Raw genomic sequence first — 24,438 nt, 5'->3', positions numbered from 1 at the left:
TCGGAGAGCCCCATGCACCCAGCACTGTTTCTGCACGTGCAGCAGCTTTAGGGCTCTGGCAGAGCCCTCTCTCCCGGCCATACTGAAGGCCTCACCTTTTTCAGGTTTTAACCAGTGAGGTTGGGGAAGATGTGAACATCCAGCAGCTCCTGTCCTCGCCTGGGACGTGGAGGGGTCGAGCTCAACAAATTCTCATCTTGCAGAGCAAGGTGAGTGAGTCATCAGACTTCTCCCGGCCCTGAACGTTAAGGCTTGAAATGCCCCAGAAAGACCCACGCTGACCCACATTAGAGACACAGAACCCAAAAATGGCCTTTAGGTTCTGCAGAGCGCACTTGCAGGGCTGTTGTTTTACATTCTCCCCAGCCAGCCTGATTTTCATTTGTTATTAAGTGAACAAGCATTTATATAACACTACATACCAGGCACTGGCGCTCAACAAATGCCAGAGCCTTTGATTTATTTTACTCCAGGCAGATTTTTTTCCCCTGGTTCATGTAAATTTGCGTGACTGTTGTACTCGTAGGCTTTTTCCAGTTTTGTCCAGATGCCTGTTGGCTTTTGAAGGTTTTAATTACCACCCCCCCCAAAAAAAAAACTTAGCCTGTCTCCCTCTTTACGCTCTAAATATTTTGGAGCATCTCTAGAGGCTAGGAACAGGGGCTCTGCAGCCAGACTGCTTGGCTTCAAATCTCAGCCCACCACCCACCAACTGTGTGGCCTTGGGCAAGTTGCTTCGCCTCTCTGTGCCTCAGTTTCCTCCTCTGTGTACTGTGGATAATGTGCCTACCCCACAGCGTTGTTGGGAGGACTGAATGAGCACAGATGTGTAAATTGCTTACCACAGTGCCTGGCATGGAGGAAACACCATCCGAAGGTTAGCTGTACCAAGAAACCAAGAGTCACACAAATAGGTGTGTCGTTTCCACTATTTGCCAAGTGCATTGCCTTCATCCCCAGGTTCCCAGGTGGCTTTTACCCTCAGGGTCTCCTGTGGGATCCCTGAAGCCAACATGAAGGGGAAGAGGTCTCTGAAAAAACTGTGGTTTAATGACCAGTGTGTGGCCTTGTGGTTCAAGAGACCTGAGTTTGAATCTGGCCTCAGTCACTGGTCTATAAGTTTGGTGTCTTTGGGCAAATCTCTTCATCTCTCTGTGTCGCAGTCTCCTCACCTGTAAAGTGGAAATAATAATGCCTTCCTTGTAGGGTTGTTGTGGGTTAAACGAAATATCGTTTGGGAAGTGCCCAGCACAGTGCCTGGCCATAGTAAACACTCAACACATTAGTTATTACTGTTAGTGTTGTTAAGCTGTGTGAACAAACGGTTAAAAGTAATAGTACTGTGTTCTTTAACGTTTAAATGGAATTACCACACAGTGCCACAGGAGGGCACTGAAATGTGCTTTCAAAGCCATACTGAGGCCCTTTACCAGGGATCCTAGTGAATTTTGCCCCTGGCTCAGGTTTACCCAACTTTGTTCCATCATTTATGTTGTGTTGACGTGGAAATCAGGGTTAGAAGGACACTAGGAGTTATCCACTTTAAACCCAGTGTGATAAAGCCGTGATTCTGTCGGATGACATCCACCTCCCCTGTGCTGAGGGCTTCACCCAGGCCATTTTGGGGTTTCTCGAAGTTGCCTAATCCCAGAAATCACCTGTAGCACTTGTTTAAAATGCAGATCCCCGAGTTCTTCCCCTAGAGCTCTGACTTGTTGGTATGGAGCGGGCCCCAAGATTTGTCATCCCAAGAAGCGTCCTGGGGATTCCCAGGCTCAGACAAGTTCAGGGCACTGAATTCTCATAACAACGTTATGCAGCGTGTACTCACAGGCCTCTTCACAGATGAGGGACCTGAGATTCAGAGAAGTTAAGTAATCTGTGCACAGTCACACAGCCAGCGAGGCTTTGAGCTGGTCTCCCGGCTTCCAAACCCTGCCCGCCCTCTGCAACATCTCCTCCAAGTGGCCAGGAGCCCGTAGCCTCCTGAGGAGCCCGCCCAGGCTTGGGTGGCCTGTCTGTTAGCTCTTCCTGGTACTGAGACCTGCTATCCTTTCCCTCCCAAGTTCCTGGGGCTACACATCTGCTCCTTGGCCTCAGAGATAGGGTGATTTTTCTCATTTACTTTGAAGTTTCTCTTTTCCAAGCTAAACCTCCCTAGTGTCTCCCCTTGTTTTGCTCACGATGCAACCGCAGATCCCTCCCATCCCTCCCCGACCCCAGTCCCTCTCCTAGGGACCTCCACGTCTATCTGGAACCGTGTTGTCATCTGTCTAGTGGGGTCTCCTGACACATCACAGGGCGGCCCCTCTGAGGGTCGAGTCTGACTGCAGACCTGTTGTGGAACCACCCTCAGGTTCGAGAGCTTGAGAAACAGCTGGGACAGACTCGGAGCCGGCCGGTAGAAACAGCCAGTGATGGGCTGTCTGTCTATCCCAATCCAAGGAAGCTGTCGGCACAGGAGAAAAATCTGCTGAGGATCCACAACCTGGAGAGGGAAAAACAGGAAAGCTGGGAGGTAACGTGTGCCTGGAAGGAGGTCAGGGGCGCCTGGGGCCAGGAGACCACGACCACCCGTGAGGACTTGGAGGCTCTGGGGTTTGGGGTCACCTCTGTGCATGTTCCTCACGTCCTATCCATCCACCTTGAGCTGCCTGACTGGTTCCTCATCCAGAGCCCATTTCATGAATGTCGGGTGGCCCCATTCTGGCTGTTTTGGAGATGCTGGACCTGAAACTAGCTCTTGGTGGAATGAGGCACTTCAGTTTGAACCCTAGGCTTGGTGCTGTCCACTGAAGCATGGCTTTTCTCTTTTTGCCTCTCAGGCAGGGATAGAGGGTCCTCGGGAGGACACACCCAGCGTTGGCCAGTGGGTTTCCTCTCGTGTCCGAGTCTGGCCCCTGTGTTCTCGGGCTGTCATCCATCTGGGTCACGTCCATCATGTACTTGGGCTGCCTGACACCCCGGGAGGCCGAGGCTGGGAGTCAGGGCTCAGGCTCCACTGACTTGCCCTGTGACCTCAGCAAGTCCCCTCCCAGCTCTGGCCTCACCAGCGAGTGAGAGCAAGGGCTCAGCCATGGCCCCAGTCCCACTCAGCCCTGCAGCCCGTGACCATGCCCTCTGGTTACAGAAACTTGAAGCGGAGCGGGATGCCCTCCAGAGAGAGCTCGAAGAGCTGAAAAAGAAGTCTGAGGGCGTGAGGTCCCGGAATAAGGTGCTCTCAAGTGAAGTGAAGACCCTCAGGAGTCAGATGGGGACCCTCATGGAGAAGGGCCGGCATGACGACGAGCTCATCGACGCCCTCGTGGTACAGCCACCTCTGGGACCCCTGCCCCACCCAGAGACCTGTGACCCAGACCCAGCCCCCCCAGAGCCCTCTCTCGCCCCAAAATGCCACCTGCATAACCCGGGAGCTCATTGTCTCCACTGGGCCCAGCCCCAAAGCTTGGCCGCAAGTACTGGAGCAACTCAGAGGCTGCCCGAGGGCCAGTACAGGTCGTGTTGTGGAGGTTGATGCCGGGCACAAGCCACTGCACCTGTGGACCCCAAAGGAGAAAGAAGAGGATGAGGGGGCAGCAGATGGGATTACACCCTGGGATATTTCTCATGGAGGAACGGAAGGGACAACTGAGGGGGGGCGCTGGTGCACATCCTTGTCTGTGTGACAGCATAGAGCACCCCTGCTTCTGGGCACGTGGGGTGTGGTTTATAATGGTTAGTCACCAAGATAACCCTTAGGGACACATAATCCCACTTCACGGATGGGGAAACCAAGGCTCTAATTGGCTAGATAAGTCATCGAAGGCCACACAACTGAATTCAAACCAGATTTATCTGATCGTAAAACCTCCTTTGATTAACAAAGCCGTCCTGCTTTCCTGACGCTAGCCTGGACTTTTCTCTCTGGGGCCTGAGCCACCCCAGGATTTTGGTCTCTGAATTCCAAGCTGTGCCCACAGGCCGCTGGGGTGGTCATGACTGGCTTGACGGTGGTGCAAGGGGGAACTGATGCTGGCTTAGGCATGCCTTGGGCCATAATAATTCACCAGGCAGGGTGGTGGGCAGGGCACAGAAGACCTGAAATCTGGGCCCCCTCTGTTCATACCTCACTGTGTGATTCTAGGTTAGTTGCATCCCCTCTCTGAGCCTCAGGTCCCAGTTTTTATTTTATTTTATTTTATTTTTATAAATTTATTTATTTGTTTATTTTTGGCTGCGCTGGCTCTTCATTGCTGCGCGCGGGCTTCTCATTGCGGTGGCTTCTCTTGTTGCGGAGCACGGGCTCTAGGCACACGGGCTTCGGTAGTTGTGGCACTCAGGCTCAGTAGTTGTGGCTCACAGGCTCTAGAGCGCAGGCTCAGTAGTTGTGGCACACGGGCTTAGTTGCTCCGCAGCATGTGGGATCTTCCCGGACCAAGGCTCAAATCCGTGTCCCCTGCATTGGCAGGCGGATTCTTAACCACTGCGCCACCAGGGAAGCCTCAGCTCCCAGTTTTTAAATAAGGTGTGGGCTGGATGTCCATTGAGGTCCCTGGGGCCGCTATTCTTTGTCACTGAAGGTGCATGGTGAGAGCTGCAAAAAAGCCCTAGCCCTGCCATTCACCAGCAGTGTGTCCTGGCCTCTCTGGGCCTCCATTTCCTCCACAAAGAGGTGAAGACAATGCCCTCACCTGTTCCAGATTGCCAATATGGTCCTTCCCAGCCCCCAGGCAGGAAGCCTCCACCCCAGAGGTCTCCTTGGGAGCATCTCCAGGGATGGGGCCTCCATCAGGTGCTGAAAGATCCGTGGTGAGGGGTCCAGGTACTGCCTTCAAAGGTGGTCTTCCAGCACAGTGGGATAGGGCTTCTTTTTACCCACTGGCTGAGGGGCCACCATCTGAGCCGTTTTCTGTTGTCCTGAGAGCCCCTTGGATGTCCTTCTTAGCCCCGATCTCAGGGAGAAGGAAGTTGAGGACAGGAAAACCTGGTTGAACCCCCACTGAGGACAGGAAAGGTGTTCCTCCTCCTTCTCAGGGAAACACTAGCGTCCCACTGTTAGGTTCCCAAGGGAGCAGGGAAGGGGTGGGAGCTGCAGGTGGGAGGAGGCGGTCTTCTCTCCTGTCCTTCTTTATCCAGGGCCGTGGCTGACCTTCGTTCACCCTCCCACTTGGCCCCGCAGGACCAGCTGAAGCAGCTACAGGAGATTCTGGGCAGCCTGCGTTTGCAGGAGGAGAAGATGCGAGTGTCCCAGCACCACTTGGGCCAGCAGCTCAACAGTGAGGCTCAGCAGAGCATCAGCCTTGTGGCCCAGCTGCGGGCCACGGTGGCTGAGCGGGAGGCCAAGGTGCAGCAGCTGGAGGTGAAGATCGAGCAACTCAGTATGCAGGTGAGTAGGGCGCTGGCTCAGCCCAGCATCCATTCCCAAGTCCTGGCAAGTCCATCCAGTATCCAGAGAAACCTCAGCCACCTCCACTTCTCCCCACCTGCCTTCACTTGGGCTGTGCCACATCCTACCTGGTCCCACTTTGGCCCCCTGCTTCCATCTGGCTCCCCGGCCCATTGAGCACACACCTTTCCTCTCGAAGGGACACACCAGATTGTCTCCCTGCTCCACATAAAACCTGTCTGTGGCTCCCCATCACTCTCCGCCTCACCCAATCCTCAAGAGTTCGGGCTCCTGCCAGCTCGCCCTCTCCCTCCCCAGCTGTGGCCTTCGTCCTCATGGTCCAAGATGGTGGCCACAGTGCCAGCCTTTACGTCCACATTCCAGGCAGTGGGATGGCAGAAGGGAAGCCACGCTCCTTCGTCCAGTTTGCAGGGCACCATGTGACTAGCTCCTGCTGCCCGCCCCCCTGCATCTTCTCTTCACTCCCCAATTTCCACAACTCTGGCCATGCGGATGCCATTTAGCTCCTCCATGGCCTCACTTTCTCCCCACTCTGGGCCTGTGCACATGCCTGAAGCACACACCTTCCCTTTCCTCCCCCTCAGCCTTTAGATCTTATTAGTCAAGAGCTCCTCCAGGAAGTTCCAGGGCTCCCATTCTGGGTGACGTGCCCCTCCTGGGCACTCTCCTAACTCCCTGTACATTCCCAAGCCAAACTTTGGTCATGCTGTGATCAATCTCCTGTTTTCTCCCCCAACCTCTCCTTGAGGGGGAAAAGACCATGGTGCCTGGCCCAAGACTGAGCACACAACAGTTGCTCAGTCAATGCTCGTCTAAGGAGTGAGCTCCTGAAGATATTTTGCCTTGGCAGAGGCCTGGAAGGAACAGCATCTTCACCTCACCACTGTCCTGGCTCCAGGCACACAAAAGAAGACTGATTCTCACCTCACAGGCCACCGGACAGCTGGGGCCAAGCACTACCCACCAGACAAGCTGGCACCCACTGAGAGTTTTCCTAGAATGGGCAGGGCTTGGGGGACATGCCAGGTTGTTTGGGGCTCACGCCAACTGGCCCACCGTTGATGGCAGCCTGACCTCCTGCAGGGGGTCCTCCAGTGCTCCTCCTTTAGCCAGCCCCACCAGCCATCCGGAAGAGGGAGGGATGGGGGAAGGTCTGAGTGTCTCCAGCTAACAAAGGCCAGTGGCCTCAAGTCACACCTGGCATTCATCCATGTGGGTGGGGCTACCTAGAGAGGTGGGCCTGTCCCCATACTTCCCCCTGGGACCTGAATGTGGAACAACTTCCTGGCCTAGTCACCCTCCTTTGGCCATGAAGCTCCCTTTCTGAAGAGAGGCATTATTAGCTGTCATTATAATGCAAGGGGCGCCTTCACCAAAACAGGCCTCACTTTGCACTCCTGAAAAGAAGCCTCTTTCATATCCCCTGAAAGCCCCAAAATCAAGCCAAGGCCCCCTCCTGCCTTCTCCAGGCCTCTGAGCCAAAGCCCTGAGAATGGAACCCACATCTGTTCCCTGCAGTATCTTCGGAATAAAGGAGTAGGCGAGGGGTCCAGTGGGCCCGAGGTCAACCCGGCCTCTGCCAAGTTCCCCGAGGACCCGGGCCTGACCAATTCCCCGGCCTCAGCAGGCGATCACGCTGGCAGGCTTGGATCTTCTCGGTAAGAAAAAGTGGGATGGAGGGGTTGGAAAGTGAATATGAATTATTCAGAAGAAAGGATGGGAAGCCACGGGTGTAATTTTACGATGTCTGTGGTGTTGTCCTTCCAAAGTGGGGCCGGGGGGTGGGGGCTTCCGTCAGCCCTGCATCTGCGTGAAGGAGCCAGTTAGGTCTAGATATTATTACTTCAAGAGCGTTTGGTTGCAGCTCCCTGTAAAATCCTCTCCCAGCTGACCTCGAATCTCACCTGCTTCTAGGATTCTCAAACACACCTGTGTTGGATTGTTTGAGGCTCTGATGTCCCCTGCTCCTGTCTTGTTTTGAGCAAGCAAGAGTTCTGGAAAGGAGGGCAGCAAATACACAGGGCTGCTGCAAGGGCCGGTGCTGGCCCCCTCCTCTGGCTCCCCAGTTCCCTGCTGGCCCCTGCTCCCCTCCCAGCTGGGCCCAGCCTGCCTGCCCGTGGTGATGTGCCCGTTCTGCCTTCGCACAGCTCCGTGACCAGCCTGGGCCACACACTGGTGGAACCTGCTCTCACATGGCCTTCCCTGCACAGTCCTCACAGGCCCTCACCCAGGTAGGAACCCAGGTCCCCCCACCCCCGGGCCCTCACAGGCCTTCCCATCCTTGACTGCTCAGTCGGTATTGCCATCCCATTACAAGGATGGGAAACCGAGGCCAGGCCAAGTCCAGGGACTCTTCCAAGGTTCCATAAGGACATGGAGGGTCAGGGAGGTCCAGTGCCTTATCCAACGTGATAGGACAAGTGGCTTCAGAACTAGAGTCTTGGTCTAGCGTTCCTTCCTGCTACCACAGAGTTAACACGAGGAATCTTCCAGGCCTGGAGCCCAGCACCTTCCCTTGCCTCCTCTTGCGCATTGAGAGTCCATCTCTAGGGGGAGAATTTCACGTCATATGGGTTCCCACTTTCAGCCACTGATATCCCCTCAGCTCTCTGGCCCCCTCTTTGTTGATAGAATCAAGCCTTAGGGCTTAAATGGGCCCTTGTTCTTCCTGCCAGCTCACAGACAAAGGGTGGCTTTGTCCTGCCTCGGAGCCCTGTCCCGAGCCCTACCCACTGTCCACTGGAGCCATGCTCCTGCTGTCAGCTGCTTCTCCCACCCCTCAGGCAGGTCAGTTCAGGTTCCGGTCGAGCCTCTGAGGGGCCCTCTTCTCACGTTTGACTTGCTGTGTGGCTCCAGCAAATCGGTCCTCCTTGGGCTGCTATTCCCCAAGAAGTGCTTGGGATACTTCTGGCCTGACATTCGGTAGCACAGGTACCTGTGGGCCAAGGCCACCCCTGCCAATGCCCCATCCAGCAGCCTGGGGTCACAAGGGCACTGGGAGAGAGGGGCCCAACTCTGAGCCTCAAGGGCCCATGCCACACTCTTCTCACACCACAAAGAAAACAGACAGGCTCTGTCACTCTGAGGTGGTTGTCACAGTAGTAGAGGCAAGAAGATGGACAAGATGCCCCCAAGGTCCCTTCCAGGCTTATGTGGCCATGACCTTTGCACTCCACAGGGATACAGGAGCCGATGTGCCCTGGGCTGCCCAGACTGCTGGTTCTTAAGCTTGTTTCTTCCACCACACACAAATATTTACTGAACCCAGCCGTGTGCGGGCCCTGCCCTCACGGAGCCTACAGGGCTCTCCTGTCAGTGACAGGACAGACGCTCACGGGGTGGGAGTGACCCCAGAGAGTGTGTCTGTCAGGGCTGGCATGGCGGCTCTGATGGGGTGCCTGGGAGGCAGGCGGGGCAAGGGGATCAGCTCCTCCCCCAACACATGAGATCACAGGGGTGACTGGCGCAGGGTTCCCCACTGCGCTGTGCACACGAATCAGCTGAGGATCTGCCAGGTTAGATGCAGGTTCTGATCCCGCAGGTCAGATCCTGCAGGAAATGGGATCCTGCAGTTCCAACAAGCTCCCAGGTGATGCCACAGTCACTGGTTCAAAGACCACACTGAGTGGCAGGGCCTTAGCGTATATTTAGGAGCCAGAAAATGGAGGAGCCTGTAGTCCTCAAAGCCCATCTCAACCAACCCCTGTCTAGAGGGAGGACTGCGGCCCCGCCCTCCCCATGTCCTGTGATTCTGGAAGAGCAAGTCAGCATCACCGGGGTCTCCCTGGGAAGGGTGAGGGCAGAGCAGAAAGCAGCTTGGCACTCGCACCTGGGCTCTGGGGGCTTGGGGTCGGGGGCAGAGCTCACCTTGGGTCCCAACCCCAGCCAGGTAAGGCCCAGTGGTGAGGCGGGAACCGGTGATGGGCTGGATCAGGGCTGGAGAAAACTGACCAAATTATAAAGCAAGTGTCCAGGGTCCAGGAAAGTGGACTCGGCTTGGGGCCATGCCAGGAGATACAGGAGGGCCAGGACAGGCTGACAGGGAGACAGAGGCTGGGCCTACCTGACACTGAGAAGGGCGGTCAGGTCCCAGGCCACACAGGTTCCCAGGGCACCCCCAGGTCCCCAAGAGCCAACTTCCATAGCCACCAGGCTAATTCCAGGCCCCTACAGGGATTGGATGGACAAAGGTGCTGATGAAACTATAGCCCTGCTGGGGTCTGGCTTTGGAGCCAGCTAAGTGAGGTCTAGAGACTTCAGCAGGGCCAGGAATAGTAAATTGAGAAGAAGCCAGCAGAAGAGGCCAGGAGGGGCTGGATTGGCTTCTTCTCTCTGGCTCCCTCTGAGGACCCGTGAATGTCCTTCCAGCCCCTCCCACCACCACAGGGATAAGCATCTCTTCAGGTAACCCTTAAATGACCTCTGCCCGCACCTTGGTCCCCAGGTCCTTGGACTCCCCAGAACAAAAACCCTGGCAGACACAGGTGACAGAGTTCAAAGCCCTGTGGCAGGCCGCTGAGGTGGAGCGTGACCGGCTCGCCGAGTTTGCCACCATTCTGCAGAAACGGTAACACCTGGCGCCAGGGATGCACTCTCACGGGCCTAGGTGGGCTGAGGGTGGGCAGCCTGGCCCAAGGGCATCCCTCTTGGACAGAGGCCAGGCCGCGTCCATGACTGGGTCCACCTCACTGGTGAGTCTGGCTCCCACAGTGTTGGCCCCGGACATTCCCAGCCACATCTCACGTGACCCTCAGGTGCCCCTCAGTCTCGGGGACCTGTTGTCACACTTGTGGTTTGCCCTGTCCTACGTGCCCCCCGGTAGGACAGTTGCATGCAGGTGGCTGTGAGGTGGGCATCTCAAGGGAGGGACTCTCTGCAGTAGGTAAATCAGTCAGATCAACTCACCAATAATGAAGATCTAGGATGAGCATGGCACTGCGCTCGGTGTCACTGGCGGCTTTGGCGGGAAGAAGTCCCAGGCTAGACTGAGGTCTGGAATTACAAAGAGGAAGAGAGCCACTGATAGATGGGGAGCTGAGACTTCCCTGGTTGGGGGAGGAAAGTATGTGGCCCAAGGCAGTGGACCAGGGGGTTTGGTTTCCTCTAAGGGGTTGTTGACAGATTTCTATTCAGATAAATCAGTGTTCCTCGCTCAAGTGACCCTTTTGGCAAGAGCTGTAGGTGCCCAGGCCAACACATGGCCCAGCCATGTGACCTCCGCACTGAAAAATATAAAGGACACCACTGAATGTCTGCCTGAACAGGCCGTATCACATGTCAGTCAGGGCTCTTTGGTGACAGACAATCGAAACCAATTCTGGCTAAATTGAGGGAAAGGAGAGTGTGGGAAGGTGCTGGCTGACTCCAAAGTACTGCCCTCCTTTGCAGGGCAGCAGAGGAGCCCAAGAAGATCCAGGGACCTTGGTAGCAGGAACCCTTGAGTGGTCTCTCCTGGGCCACTGGAACGATGTAAGCCCAGTGGCTTTCAGTTCTTGTGCCAGCGGGTTCTAGGAGAGAAGGTCTAGCTGGCCTGGGGTGGCTCACACATCCAACCCTGGACACAGGCCAGGCACCCTGACTGGAAGGACCTCCAGGTGCTGACATAATGGAGGAGGGGTGGGAATTCCCTGGCGGTCCAGTGGTTAAGGCTCCGCACTTCCCCTGCAGGGGGTGTGGGTTCAATCCCTGGTTGGGGAACTAAGATCCTGCATGCCATGCAGCGCAGCCAAAAAAAAAAAAAAAAATGAAATGGAGGAGGGGCAGCTTGCCAAAGGGAAAGATGGAGTACAGTCACTAAAAGAGCTGGGGTGCTGGGATGGCCACTCCCTAAGCAGTGAGGAGTGATCAGCTTTGATTTCTTTTCAGTAGAAAAGAGAGGATATGAATTTCAGACATGCTCAAGCAAATGAGAAAAAGTAACATTAATTCTTTTTCTGTCATTGAAATATAATGGAGGGCTTCCCTCCATTATATTATATGGTACAGTGGTTAAGAATCTGCCTGCTAATGCAGGGGACACGGGTTTGAGCCCTGGTCTGGGAAGATCCCACATGCCGCGGAGCAACTAAGCCTGTGCACAACTACTGAGCCCGCATGTCACAACTACTGAACCCCGTGTGCCTAGAGCCCATGCTCCGCAACAAAGAAGCCACCGCAATGAGAAGCCCGTGCACTGCAATGAAGAGTAGCCCCCGATCGCCGCATCTAGAGAAAGTCTGTGCGCAGCAACGAAGACCCAATGCAGCTAAAAATTAAAAATAAATTTATTACTAAATAAATAAATAAAAATTAAAAATATATATATAATGATAGTACAAGCCTCTAGCCTATCCAATGGAAGAAACATACCCAATTATGACTTTCTCTCCCAATTCCTTTGAGTTTTTTTTTTTTTTTTTTGTGGTACGCGGGCCTCTCACTGTTGTGGCCTCTCCCGTTGCGGAGCACAGGCTCCGGACGCTCAGGCTCCGGACGCTCAGGCTCAGCGGCCATGGCTCACGGGCCCAGCCGCTCCGCGGCATGTGGGATCTTCCCGCACCGGGGCACGAACCCGTGTCCCCTGCATCGGCAGGCGTACTCTCAACCACTGCGCCACCAGGGAAGCCCAGAGTTTCTTTTTTTTTTTAATTAATTAATTTATTTATTTTGGCTGTGCTGGGTCTTCGTTGCGGTGTGGGGGCTTCTCCAGTTGCGGTGCAGGCTTAGTTGCGGTTTGTAGGATCTTAGTTCCCTGACCAGGTATCAAACCCCGGCCCCCTGCATTGGGAGCGCAGAGTCTTAACCACTGGATCACCAGGGAAGTCCCTCCTTTGCGTTACACCTGAGTTTTGGGGCAGTGGATTTGTGCATCAAGGTGACTTGGTTATCTACTGCTGCACCATCCCAAACCCAGTGGCCTCAAACACGATGGTTTATTCTTTCTTACCATTCTGTGGGTGACCTAGGTAATTCTGCTTCACATCATGCCACCTGGATCACTCACATGCCCCGTTCAGCCAGCTCAGCAGGGGCACCTCCATTCTCCTGTATGTGGCCTCTCTCTCCATGTGGTGCCTCATCTTCCAGGGCCTCTGGGATGAGGGTGGGGCAAGCAAGGCACCTAGGGCACAAAATTAAAGAGACACTCACTCTCAGAGTCACGCGTGTGTGATTCTCTCTCGGCTGATACCCTAGAGCTTCGGGGGAACTGAAGTTTCTTTAGTTTTCGTTAGTTTTTATTTGAATGGCTACATGTGGACACGAGGCTGCAGCCACTGTGTTGAGCAGCTCTACTACATCATATTCTACCATATTTCATGGTGCGAATATGTTACCCTTCATTTGGTCTTTCCCCTGTTGATGGACCTTTAGGTTATTTTAGTCTTTTGCTTTTGCAAGTAAGTTTCAAGGAACACGCTTGAACAGGTTGTGTTAGTAGCTGTATACTATGCTGGCATACAGTTTTGTGTTGGTAGTTGTATTCTTTTCAAAATTGTTACCATTCTGTTCCTTCTTGACTCTTCACCAAGGTGGGAAGAACACTTCCTCCAACACTGCACGTACATATCCAGGCTTCCACTCTGATTTGCATGTGTGCATGTACGTATGTAATCCTTTGCTTAGGTGAGATCTCTTGGGACAGTCCTGGCCTTCTAGCTGAGCCTTCAGTATCACAGAGGTCTGAAATGCCATACCTAACCACAAGAAGAACCTTAGCCCCAGCCTCGGTGAAATTAATCAGATCCTTTAGTGAAATAACCAAATAAGAAGTTCTTCAAGGCCCATGAATTCATGACAGGCATATAGAGAATAATAATAATAACACACGGAAAGCAATCACTAACTCCAGGAAAAGCAAGCAAATAAGAAAGAAAATGTAATCATGAGTATACTGCCTATCTGAATAATCGTCCTAATGTAATCGTCCCCTGTGGTAGACAGGATTTTGTCTGCAGTGCCCTTCACCCCACTCTTGTGCCTCTGAATACTTTATGTTATATGGTAAAAGAGACTCTGCAGATGTAATGATAGTTATGGACCCTGAAATAGGAAGATTTTCCTGGATTACCAGGTGGGCCCAATCTAATCACTTGAGCCCTTAAAAGCAGAGAAATTTCCCCAGCCTGGGCCAGAGAGATGCTTCAGAAGAAGTTAGAATCAAAGCATGAAAAGGGCATCTGGCTGGCTTTGAAGACGGAGGGGGCCAAGTAGCCTCTAAAAGATGAAAGTCACCCAGCTAACAACCAGCAGGAAACAGGGATTTCAGTCCTTCAGTTGGAACTGAATCCTTCCAACAACTTGGATGAGCCTGGAAGCAGATTCTCCCCTAGAAACTCCAGGCAAGAGCCCAGGTCAGCCAACACCTTGATTTTCTGAACCACGGAGCGATAAATCTGTGTTGTTTTAAGCTAAGTTTGTGGTAATTTGTTACATCAGCAATAGAAAACTAATACACCACCTAACACTAATGGAGCCAAAAAATGGTAATATAACTACATTGGGAGGTGGAGAGGCGATTCTGTTTGGCAAGGAGAGAGTACTAAAATAAAACTAAGTTCTCATGTTGCCTGACAGGAAGTCAAAAGATTATATTTAAGACTTAAAAAATAGCAGCATAAGCATTTGTAGAAATATGGCAGTAGTGGAAGAAACAGCTAAAAGCGGTAGAAGTGGTTGCTTCTGGAGAGAAGAAATTGGGAGTGAGGAGGGGTGGGGAGAGGCTGTGTGTTTTTTTGTTTTTTTTCATTTTAAGTCTTGGAGAGAATGATATGGTTTTAAATGCACATTCTTATATTACTGCAATAAAAATCAGGAGGAATGAGTCCCATGCTCACTGGTGTAAGGTGTGCCCACCCCTCTGAGAGCCTGAGCAGGTGGGGTGCCAGGGCTTATGGCAGCCCCTGCTCTCTCATCACCAGGGTGGAGGAGGGCAACAGCAAGCTTCTGGAGTCAGAGAGGAAGCTGCAGGAGGAGCGGCACCGCACCGTGGTGCTGGAGCAGCACCTGGAGAAGATGCGCCTGGAGACTGGGAGGACGTCAGCTTCTCGGAGAGCAGCCCCCAGGAGCAGAACAGGTAGGGCTGAGGTGGGGCCGGCCCGGGGTCACATTGGGCCCACGGTGCTCTGGGGCTCCTGGTTCTGACTCGGGGGCCAGCGGGGAGAGGACACACAGCAGCAGGGGCAGGCAAAGCTCCACCCTGACGGAGGGGCTGACCGGTGCTGCTGATTGGCTCCTCCCTCTTTCCTGAGCTCCTTACCTTTCAAGGTTGCCTGTGTCACTTATGCTTTCATCCCATTGGCCAGATCCTAATCACATGACCACACCAGCGCCAGAGGACGGTTCAGTTGTCCTAAATCAAACCGTTAGTTCTACTGCTCTAACACAGTGGTTCTTAAGGTACAGTCTCCAGACCAGAAATGGCAGCATCTTGTGGGGCTGGGGGAGTGAGGGTGGGGGATGCCAGAACCAGAAGCCACTTCTGGGGAGGAAGAACCTTCAGTGTGAAGAGGATGAGCCTGCCTCTCTCCGACGTCCCCATCCCAACCCCTACAGGCTCGGGAGTAGAGGTGTTGCTCCCCCACTTCCCTGCTTCTCAGCTCCCCAGTACTCCCCCACCCCCAGCCAAGGACACTCAGATTTTTTCCCAGCGCAGAGATCAGCACGTTTCAGGAGGACATTCCAGAAGTAGGACACAGAGGGGGAGCGGTGCCATTCTCCCACCAGCAGGGCCAGGGCTCCAGGGGCCTTCCGGGAGCTGCTGAGAGTCCAGGCTGGGGAAGGTCCTGGGCACTTAGCCCTGCTGGGCTTGCAGAAACAGGTCCCTTAGGAATGTAGTGTCTCCAGGCCATGGACTCACCTCCTGCCAAGTGGCCAGGCTCCCAACTAGGGATGGCTAAGCCACAGCAGGAAAAACCACTTTGGTCCTGTCTGGACAGGGAAGGGCAACTGCCTGGGGAGAAAGTGACCATGTGGCTTCTGTCCATGCTGGCCTGTGACATGGGAAGAGCACCGCCCCTCTTGGGGGCATAGCACACCCCTCCACCTGTACAATAGGGAGCCTGATTGTGCAATGTGGTCCCCCGTGGCAGTTCCATGCCAGTGGGGAAGAGAACAATAAACCAGTAAAAGACGGTAGGTCAGGTGGAGGCGGGTGCTGTGGCTTACAGCTGAGTATAAGGGGACAGGAGGTGCAGAGAGCAGCTGTCTTCTATGGGGCGGCCACCCTAACTGATGAGCTGATGTCTGAGCAGAGATGGTGGAAGGGGGTGAGGATGTGGCATAGATACCAGAGGGAAGAAGAAGTGCAAGGGCCCTGAGGTGGGCGTGTGGCTGGAGGCTTGGAGGTAGTGAGACTGGATCATGGGGAGGGGGGATATGTGGTGAGGTAGGGAAGTCACAAGGTGCTGAGGAGGTGGTCCCATCCCACAGGCCTTGAGGGCCAAATGTGTATTCACTGTGGCCTCACAGAACTCTAGAGGCAAGAACTATTATCCTCACGTTACAGGTGAGGAAACCAGCTCAGAGAGGTTGATGATTTACCTGGGGCCACAAAGTAGGAAGTCAAAGCCAGGTCTGCTGGTGCCAAGTGATTTCCCCTGCGCCATGCCACCACTGCGGGCCTGTTCAGCACAGAGGTTTTCTGATGCTGTGACACTGCTCGAGCTCCCCGCCAGGTGGGCTTTGATTTCTGTTTCTGAGCACTCTTGGTCCCCTGGCCCCAGCCACGGTGGATCCCCTGTGCGTATGGATGGAGACTGGAGGTGGGGGACCCAGTGGTAAGAGGGCATCAGATGCGGTGACAGCCTAGACTCAGACTCAACATGCAGGCCAGACCTCAGGCCCAGCTGCCTTCCAGAAACTTATAAAGTGCAAAGATGGAGAGAGTAGTGAGAGGAACCACTTTGGTACAAAGCGGGCAGTCAGAGCCTGGAGGGAGGCAGCCCTTGTCCTGCACCTTGAAGGAGGGCTAATGTTTCAGCACGTGGAGAAGCAGGAAGTGGACAGTTGGGGGTGGGAGAAGGAAGTGTTAACACAGGGCCATGGCCTCACCACAGAAAGTGGCTGCTGCTGCCCCACAGGTGTGCCCACCTCTAACACCAGGCACAACCCAAAGAAGAGTGAGAGGAAGGACCCATCTTCTGCCCAGACCTCCAGTGTGCCCTTGGAATCCCAGATGGAGGAGCTGACCACCAGGTGCTCCCTGCCCCGTCTTCCTGAAAGGGTGGTGTTGTCTGGGTGGAGGCGTTTTGATAGGCAGAGGGATCATGTCCCTCCCCCTTTGACTTCTATTTGCCCAGAAGGCTGGTCCTGCTGGGTCCTGGGTTCTAGGCCTGCAATTCTGTAACTGGCCATCAGAGGGCAGAGAAACCCAGCCATAACCCTAAAGAGCCCATGGTCCCAAGAGAAGTTTTATCAAGTGTGGGTTACTGAACCCACTTTTCTCATTCAATTAAACCTTTTAAGGTCAAATGCAGTGGTGGGAAAGGGGGAACCTCTATAAATTAGTACTCATGCCTGAGGCAGCCAACATTTGGGGGAACGACTGGGTACCAGGCCCAGTAGCTATGGCTGGGCCCAGACAGGAATCCCACATGGTATTCCCCCAAGGGTCCCTGAGAGGAGTTCAGAGAGTACCCTGAGTCTGAAGGGCAGCCGAGCTGGCAGCCATTCCCTGGGCCCTCTACACGCATGCACACACACTCACGTGTGGCAGCTCAGCCGCGCTGAGCCCTCTTCTCTGTGTGGTCTAGGCTGGCCATCCAGGTGGAGGAGAACAAAATGCTGAAGGCTTCCCTAGGCAGTGCCCTCCAGGGAAAGAAGGAGGACTTCCGAATGTACCATGAGACCCTGGGCCAGGTGAAAGGGATCTTCCTGCAGGCCCTGCGGCAGCAGAAGGCGGACAAGCACTAGGATGGCGGCCCAGTGTCAGCCTGGCTGGATGGGGCAGCCTTAGGCCTTGAGAGGACGAGGCTCCATCTGAGGACTCCATCTGCTCCTGGAAGCCAACCTGGAGCAGCCAGCTGGGCCCCTTCTCCTAGAAGAGGCTCTCCAAGGGAAACAAGAGCCAACATCCCATGGCAGGAGGGCAAAGGAGAAGCCCTGGGCATGCTTAGCGATGGCAAGGGAGGAGGCCAGCAGCCTGTCGGCATCAGCAAGAGCTCTGGGATGAGAAGCCAGCTGTGAACGGACAGATGCAGTCCCTTGGGCAGGTGCTCACTGCCCTTGTCCTAGAGCCTAGCAGGGGACCCTGCATGCCCACAGGGCTCCACATGTGCAGGAGAGCCCAGAGGGCTCCAGGCTGGGAGCATCCCCCAGGCCGCCCAGCCCTGCCCCAACTCCCTCACCTCCCTCACCAGAGCATCCTCACACCCCACTCCTACCTCCATTGCTCTATCTGTGGGCATCCCCACCCTCTACAGACTTGGGGGCACCACGCTCCTAGCCACCTTGTCAGCCCACCCCTTAGGGTTCTTCCTTAGGTGCAGACCCTCAGGCTTGTAATAATAATAATAATGATTTTCATGATCACCACAGCTCCCAGTGAGTGGGCACCTACAGTGGAAACCTGACCCCATCTAGGCCTCTAGTAGCCCAGGGGGTTGTCACCCTGTTTTACAGATGGAGAAACTGAGGCTCACAGAAAGACACAGAGCTAATATTTAACCCAGGCCTGCCTGCCTGCAAAAGCCAGGGTCCTCCAGCAGATCCGGTTACCCAGGGTGGGCGTGCCTACCCGCTGCTGGGCAGCTCTGTCCCCCTGCCAGCTGCTCCAAGAGGCACCTCTTTTTGCTTCCAAAAGGCTGCAGCTGGTGGGTGCTGGTGGCAGAGGGCAGAGGCGGGGCCGGCTTGGAGCTCTGGGCAGGGGGACTTCGAGGCAGCGGGTCCAGGCGGAGGCGTAGTGTACCTGCCTCACCACAGCACAGGGGTGAGCGGAGAGGGCTGCTGCAGGAGAGCCCCCAGGCCCCTCCGTGACTGCCGCAGTGTCACTCCTCTCAACCGCAGTTACTGCCATGGGGAGGGGTGGCTCCATGGAGGGTAGCCCCACACACCGACCCCAGACACCCTGGCCACACCTGTGCACACAGGGGCCCACACAAAGACACAGATGCACACAAATACCTAGATTCAGGAGCATGAATCATATGTAGACACACACGTGCCAGCAGACAGTGCTGACTCCACACTCAGGCCCTGCCTGGCCATTTCCCTTCACATGGGATCAGAGAAAAACTTCCTTCACAGGAAAACTGAGGACCCTTTCATCCTGATGGCCTTCACTACACTTGCTGGGGGTCTCTAGACCTGTCACCCCATGCAGGGTTGGGGCTCCGAGTAGGGGGGCCAGCATGGAGTCCCTCCTCAGCCCCATCCCCGAGGAAGGGCTCGAGCAGACAGGGTCCCAGAAGCCCCAGGTAGCTTCTCCCATAGAGGGGGTTCACGGTATGTATGCCGCATTTGTGAGTCGCTGCACAAGTGACACAAGTGACCGGTCTTCATGAGCAGGAATGTGCATCTACACACACACACACACACACACACGTGTGTGTGAGGAGGAGCCAGCTTAGAGCAGGTCTGCTCCATTCCCCCAGCAGAATCCCTCTTCAGGACTCACTGAGTTAAAAGGTGCCAAGTGCTAGTGCAGTGGCTGGCACACAGTAGGTGCTCAAAAAACATCAGCCCACAGTATTACCTCTATTAGTTCCACAAATACTTGTTGAGCAATTACTCTGCCCTAGGCAAGGGGGTGCCAGGTGAGGCAGACTCAGTCCCCGAGCTCCTGGAAGCCCCAGATCAGCCGGGGAGACAGATTCCCAGGCCACCATCTACCGAGCCAGCTGGCCATCAAGCAGTCATCGAGTGCCAACTGCATACCAGCCTCTCCAGGCCTGTGAGGGGCCCGGAGGCAAATCTGACTTGCTGCTGCAGCCTTCAGGGAGCTGCTTGTCTGGTCAGAGAGGCATGGGAAATAGAGCGCCGCGACGGGGCGGGAGGGGTTGGGGGTATGCAGAGACAGAAAGCCGCATCTCAGAGCCTCCCACCTTTCCTGCTGGCTTCCGGGCTCAATGCCCAGGTCTGGGTGGGGTGAGGGCTGTCCTTCCAATCTCCCTGCGGTGTGGATGAGCAAGGGGAGGGGAGGGGAAGGCTCAGGAGAAGAAAGGGTTGTCAGAAGGACCAAGGGCTGGGGCCCTGAAGGATCTAACTCAGGTGGGCCAGGCACGGAGCGCGGCAACCTGGTCTGTCCAGGTTAGTGCCTGTGGCCCCTCCTGAGCAGCACCACCTATCTCTGCGGCCCTGAGGAGGACCTCCCAGCCCTCAGGCAGGTGGGCAGCAGGTGGGCTGGACCTGCCTTTCACAGATGGGAACACTGAGGTCCCTACCCAGAGCCACAAGGTGGTGGGAACGGGAGACAGGTGCCTGGAGAGTGGAGGAACAGCAAGCAGTGAGGCTGGGGGTGGAGACGCCTCACGTGAGGACTCTCCCTGGCTGCACCCCAGGCTGTGGGCCTGGGCGCTCAGGTTCCGACACTGACAGGTGAGACCCGGCTGAGCCATGGGTGTGGCTTGGCCACTGTCCCCTTGGGGGCCTTTAGGGCACCACAGCTGAATTGGACAAGGCTGCAGTCTGGCTCAGGCTGATTCAAGCCCCAAACACGTCCCCATGTCCCTGCGCCCTCCCCTGCTCTCAGGAGCCCAGGTCAGGGTGGCCTGCAGCAAGAGGACTCCTCTGGGCCCTCACATCCGGTGGCCAGAACTAGCCTCCTCATCCCCTCCTCCAGCGAGCTCACGGCCACCCCACAAGGAAGTCTCTGCCCACACACCCCCTCTCCTGCACACACACACACACACACACACACCCCATAAACAACATAGCATACACACTTTCCCCGACTTTTTACTTTGAGCAACAACAAGAAACAAATGAAAAGGACTTTGAGACTTGAGAGTATCGGCCCCCTGCCCATCTTTCCCAGTAGCCCTCGCTGGTCTTAGCCCAGTCATTTCCTGCCCCTCGTTCTGTGGGCACCAGGTGCCCTCCCCTCACCACCCCTCACTCGGGGGAAGCTGGCCTCAGGCTGTCCAGCCCCAGGTCCAAGGGGCCTCCCTAGCCCTCTACCCGCCTGCCATCCCCACAAGCCAAGCTCCCTACAGACCCCACCGCACGCGGCCCGCCTGGTGGACCCCTCCTCCAGCTGTGTGTGAGTGCTGCCCATCTTGGCCTCTGGAGCGAGGGGTCTCAGCCTCTCTAACAGCCTCTCTTTATGAGCAGTTCAGTGAGCCAGGCCCTGGCCACGGAGTGAGCCGTCGAATCCCCCCAAGAGCCCAGTGAGGTCAGGGCCGGCAGTGTGCCCATCTACAGATGAGTTATCTGAGGCTCAGAGAAGTGGGTTGCCAGCAAGGCAGAGCTCAGGCTCAAGCCAGCTGGCTGTACCTGTGCTCTTAACGGTGAAGCCAGACCACCCCGTCCGCCTCCCAGAGCCATTCTCTTGGAGCCTCATGAGGGCACCAGCTGCATGGCCGGCTCAGACTGGTCTCAGCCAGCACCAGGTGTGGGTGAGCTGGGTTCTTGCCCCTGCAGGGCAATCAACTCCAGAAGCTCATACGGCTGACCCAGTGACTTCACCTAACCTCCTGTTCGTCAGTTTCCTCTTCTATCAACTGGGGAAAATGGTAACAACCACTTCCCTAGAGGTTGTGGTGACATTAAAAAGAGTTAATCCAGGTATAGCCTTAGAACTGTGATTAACTTATTTCTCCTCTAACAACCATTGACTCTACCTCAGGACTCTACTCAGGTGCCCCACCTCCTCCAGGAAGCCCTCCCTAACGCCCACAGTCTGGCTCAGGCACACCCCCTCCCCGACGCTGGCCTCCTCTAGCACCCATGATCCATGACTGCAGCCCGCACGCAGCCCCTCCAGTGCAGTAATCACCATTCATGCTTCTCAGAGTCAGGGACCTGCCGTGCAGGCCTCCGTGTCACTCTGTGGGGAGTGTGTGCTGAGAGGAAGCTCAGCGCCTCCAGGTATTGTGGGAAGGGAGGGCACTCTCCCTCCCAGGCCTTGCTCAGGCCCTGGAAGTGCCCCTGCTGTGGGTCGGGGTAGGAGAACACTTCTTCCTCCTCTAGTCTCCGCTGAGCCTATGACTGGGCTCAGAGGGTCAGCACGGGCTCCAGGACCTGTCCTGTGACTCATTATAGTCACACAGCTCCTTCTACCCCCCAGACCCTGCCCCCCATGCACATGCATAAACAGGCCCTCACAGACTCTGAGATCCTCATCCCAAAGGACCCCAGAGTGGCTGGATCCCTGGGTGGCACTGGCCTTGGGGAGGTTGTGAGGGACCCTGGCACACTGCCCACCATGGAGCTCCGAGGTCCTGCATCCAACCATGCATCCGTCCAACCAGCTGGGCTCTGAGGCCACGGTGGGGTGGCCTTCAGGATACCCCTCTGCATCAGGTAGTCTGGGCTGAGGCCTCAGCTGCCCCTTCCCAGAGTGAGGGCCCTGTCCCCCGACTCCTCTCCCCCAGAGGAGTCCTGGTTGCTTAGGAACACTGCTGTCTGCCTCCACCCTGCCGTGGAGAGGATGCCAGCCACTCCAAGGACCCACTAAAGTGACCCTGCTAGCTCCCCTCCACCTGGTCAGCTCCCTATGGGACAGGGCTGGGGTACAGGGCCCACATGTCTCTTGCCAGTTACAATCTCACTAGGCAAGTCAGTCCTCCCCCAGGCACCGATGCCTGGCCAGCCAGGATTCTCTGCATGAAATGGACCAGGGCAGGGGGCTAGGTGGGTGTGCCGTGGGACAGCCGTTGGGAATTCACATGTAAAGGTGTGCGCTGGAATTCATGGAGCTGCACATGAAAGTGTGTGCATGGTATGAGTGTGTGTCTGCATGGAGGGGGCAGAGCTCACAAGCCTGGAGAGGCCAGCAGGGGCCACCTGGAAGGCTTCCTGGAAGAGGAGAGTCCTGGCCAGCAGTGAGAAGGAGACACAGGCTCTAAGGACCTGGGGAGGCAGGTCGAAGTGAGGTCCCGGTGTCCCTGTCCGAGCCGATGCCAATGGCCACCCCTTCTGCCCCTCCCCAACCCTCCCTGCAGCTCCCTGTGGCCGGCAGCCCTGCAGCACTCAGCTCTGCTGCACTTCACGCAGCTCCGCTCCAGAAAGGCCACCTCCTTCCTGCCCTCCTCCTCCCCCACCCCTCCTGCTGTCACCACTCACCGTTCACAGCCTCCAGGGCGTGGGGACCCCAGGGCTGGACACACCGCACCGGGGCCCCAGAACCCAGCTGGTCGGACGGTCGCACGGTCGGACGCAGGACCCCAGAGCCCCGAGGTGGGCAGTGTGCCAGGGTCCCTCACAGCTTCCTCAAGGTCAGTGCCAGCCAGGGATGTAGCCACTACGGGGTCCTTGAGACCTGTAGAGCCCACCCCAGGCCCCTCATCGCAAACCTCAGGTCCCAAAGTGGGGTTTTACTCCAGGTGTACCTCAGGCGGGCAGGTCAGTGGGCAGGGGGCACTCCTCTGTCCACAGGCTGGCCCAGGTCTGGGGGTCTATCAGGAGAGGTCCCAGGCTGGGGGCCAGGCCTGGCCTTGTTCACAGAGGCCTCACAGGGGACACCCGGCACCCGCCATGGGGAGCTAAAATTGGAAAGTGGCGAGTGGGAGGCAGCTGACAAAGCTATTTCGCAGGCTCTTCTCCGGGCTCCGGTTTCAAGCTTCTGCTCCCTTAACCCGATCCTCAGGGCCTCCCTACCCCCACCCGGCCCGTGGGGAGGTGCCTCAGCCCTCAGGCCAGCCGTGTAGAAGTCAGCTCCGGCAGGCCGCTGGTAGGGGCAGGGGCAGCGGACAGTCTTCTCCGATCAGAGACTGCAGGGGGACTCACTGAGAACACTCAATCCTGTCCCTGGTCCGCTGTGTGACCTTGACAGGTCCCTGCCCCTCTCTGGTCCGTGAGCCCTCCATCTGTGTAATGGGGAGAATGCCGACTGTGGCGGCCCAGGAGAGCTGGTTTCAGGATTGGTGAGGGAGATTTAGAGGACCTGGGGCAGGAGAGAGGGCCATGCCAGCCATCTCTTGCTCAGCCCAGCCTGAAAGGATGCCCAGACATGTTCTTCCCTTCAGTTTGCGCCCTGAGTCTGCCACCCATGCGGCCCTTGGGAAGGCCACGGGTCAGGCTGGAGCAGGATAGAGAGGGCACAGGTGCTAGCTTAGGTCCCAGGGATGACCCAGGAGGACTCCTGGGGATAAGCTAGGCCCTGGCAGGAGGGAGTGGCCAGGCTCACCCTGAGCCCAATACTGGTCAGCACCTTGGGCAGCGGCCAGCACACTCCCTGGTGTCTGCCTGGCCCAGCCTAGCCCCACACCCACTACCCCAGGGCACTTCTTCAAGTAGCACAGCCTCCAGCCGGCATCCAGGGCCTGGATACACAGAGCACTGAGAGAGTGGGCAGGTGTGGCCACGGACACAGGCAGGAACAAGGGACGTGGCAGGCTGGGGCTCAGGGGCTGGTTGGCGTAATGGGGGTCAATGAGAAGCTATAGGCTGAGTGAGAGAGGTGGAGGTTTGGTGCTGGGGTAGGACCTGGGGAGGTCACGGGAAGTAAAGGCAGCTCAGGAGGGTATGGAATCAGAGAAAGGGGCCTGGAGGAGGGGGGGTGGTTTGTCAGGAGTTGAGAGAGACTTACTGAGGGGAGTGGGAACCCTGGGGGCCAGAAATATGATTGAGGTGATGCAGAGGGAGTTTCTCCACAAGAAAGTCATCTGAGACCTTGGAGGAGCAGTTTGAGCAGAGGGTGGGGACCGGTCCACCTGAAAGGTATGGAGGAGTGAATGAAGGAGAAGAAGGCAGGCTGAGAGTGAAGACAATGCTTTCAAGAGCCTTCAGTGGGAAGGGCGGGGGCGAGAGTAGCAGCTAGGACGGGGTACCAAATGGCAGGGGGCCTGGGAGGAGTGGGAGACGGGTGGGGAGAATGATGGCATGAGATGCCCAAGGGGCTGTCTCTCTTCAGAATGGGGACCCCATCACCTCAGTGGGGACCATGAACTGGGCTAGGCAGGGCCGGGGGGCAGCAG

General features: G+C 56.1%; 1 protein-coding gene across 1 annotated transcript in view; it reads left to right on the top strand.

Annotated features, from left to right (window-relative positions):
- The window catches only part of CCDC13 (coiled-coil domain containing 13), a 29,686-nt gene extending 12,410 nt beyond the window's left edge, over window positions 1–17,276 (top strand). Inside the window, exons 7-16 of the mRNA XM_081247602.1 lie at window positions 105–209; window positions 2,357–2,518; window positions 3,131–3,307; window positions 5,159–5,365; window positions 6,905–7,044; window positions 7,534–7,617; window positions 9,831–9,953; window positions 14,284–14,438; window positions 16,444–16,558; window positions 17,116–17,276. Of these exons, the coding sequence (XP_081103728.1) occupies window positions 105–209; window positions 2,357–2,518; window positions 3,131–3,307; window positions 5,159–5,365; window positions 6,905–7,044; window positions 7,534–7,617; window positions 9,831–9,953; window positions 14,284–14,438; window positions 16,444–16,558; window positions 17,116–17,275 (1,428 nt within the window). The 3' untranslated portion in view covers window position 17,276. The remainder of the gene's footprint in view (window positions 1–104; window positions 210–2,356; window positions 2,519–3,130; window positions 3,308–5,158; window positions 5,366–6,904; window positions 7,045–7,533; window positions 7,618–9,830; window positions 9,954–14,283; window positions 14,439–16,443; window positions 16,559–17,115) is intronic.
- Window positions 17,277–24,438: the final 7,162 nt, after the last annotated feature.

This window comes from Mesoplodon bidens, assembly GCF_964165515.1.
Source record: "Mesoplodon bidens genome assembly, chromosome: 10".
NCBI classification, from domain to species: domain Eukaryota; kingdom Metazoa; phylum Chordata; class Mammalia; order Artiodactyla; family Ziphiidae; genus Mesoplodon; species Mesoplodon bidens.
This window is presented reverse-complemented; position numbering and strand designations above follow the sequence as displayed.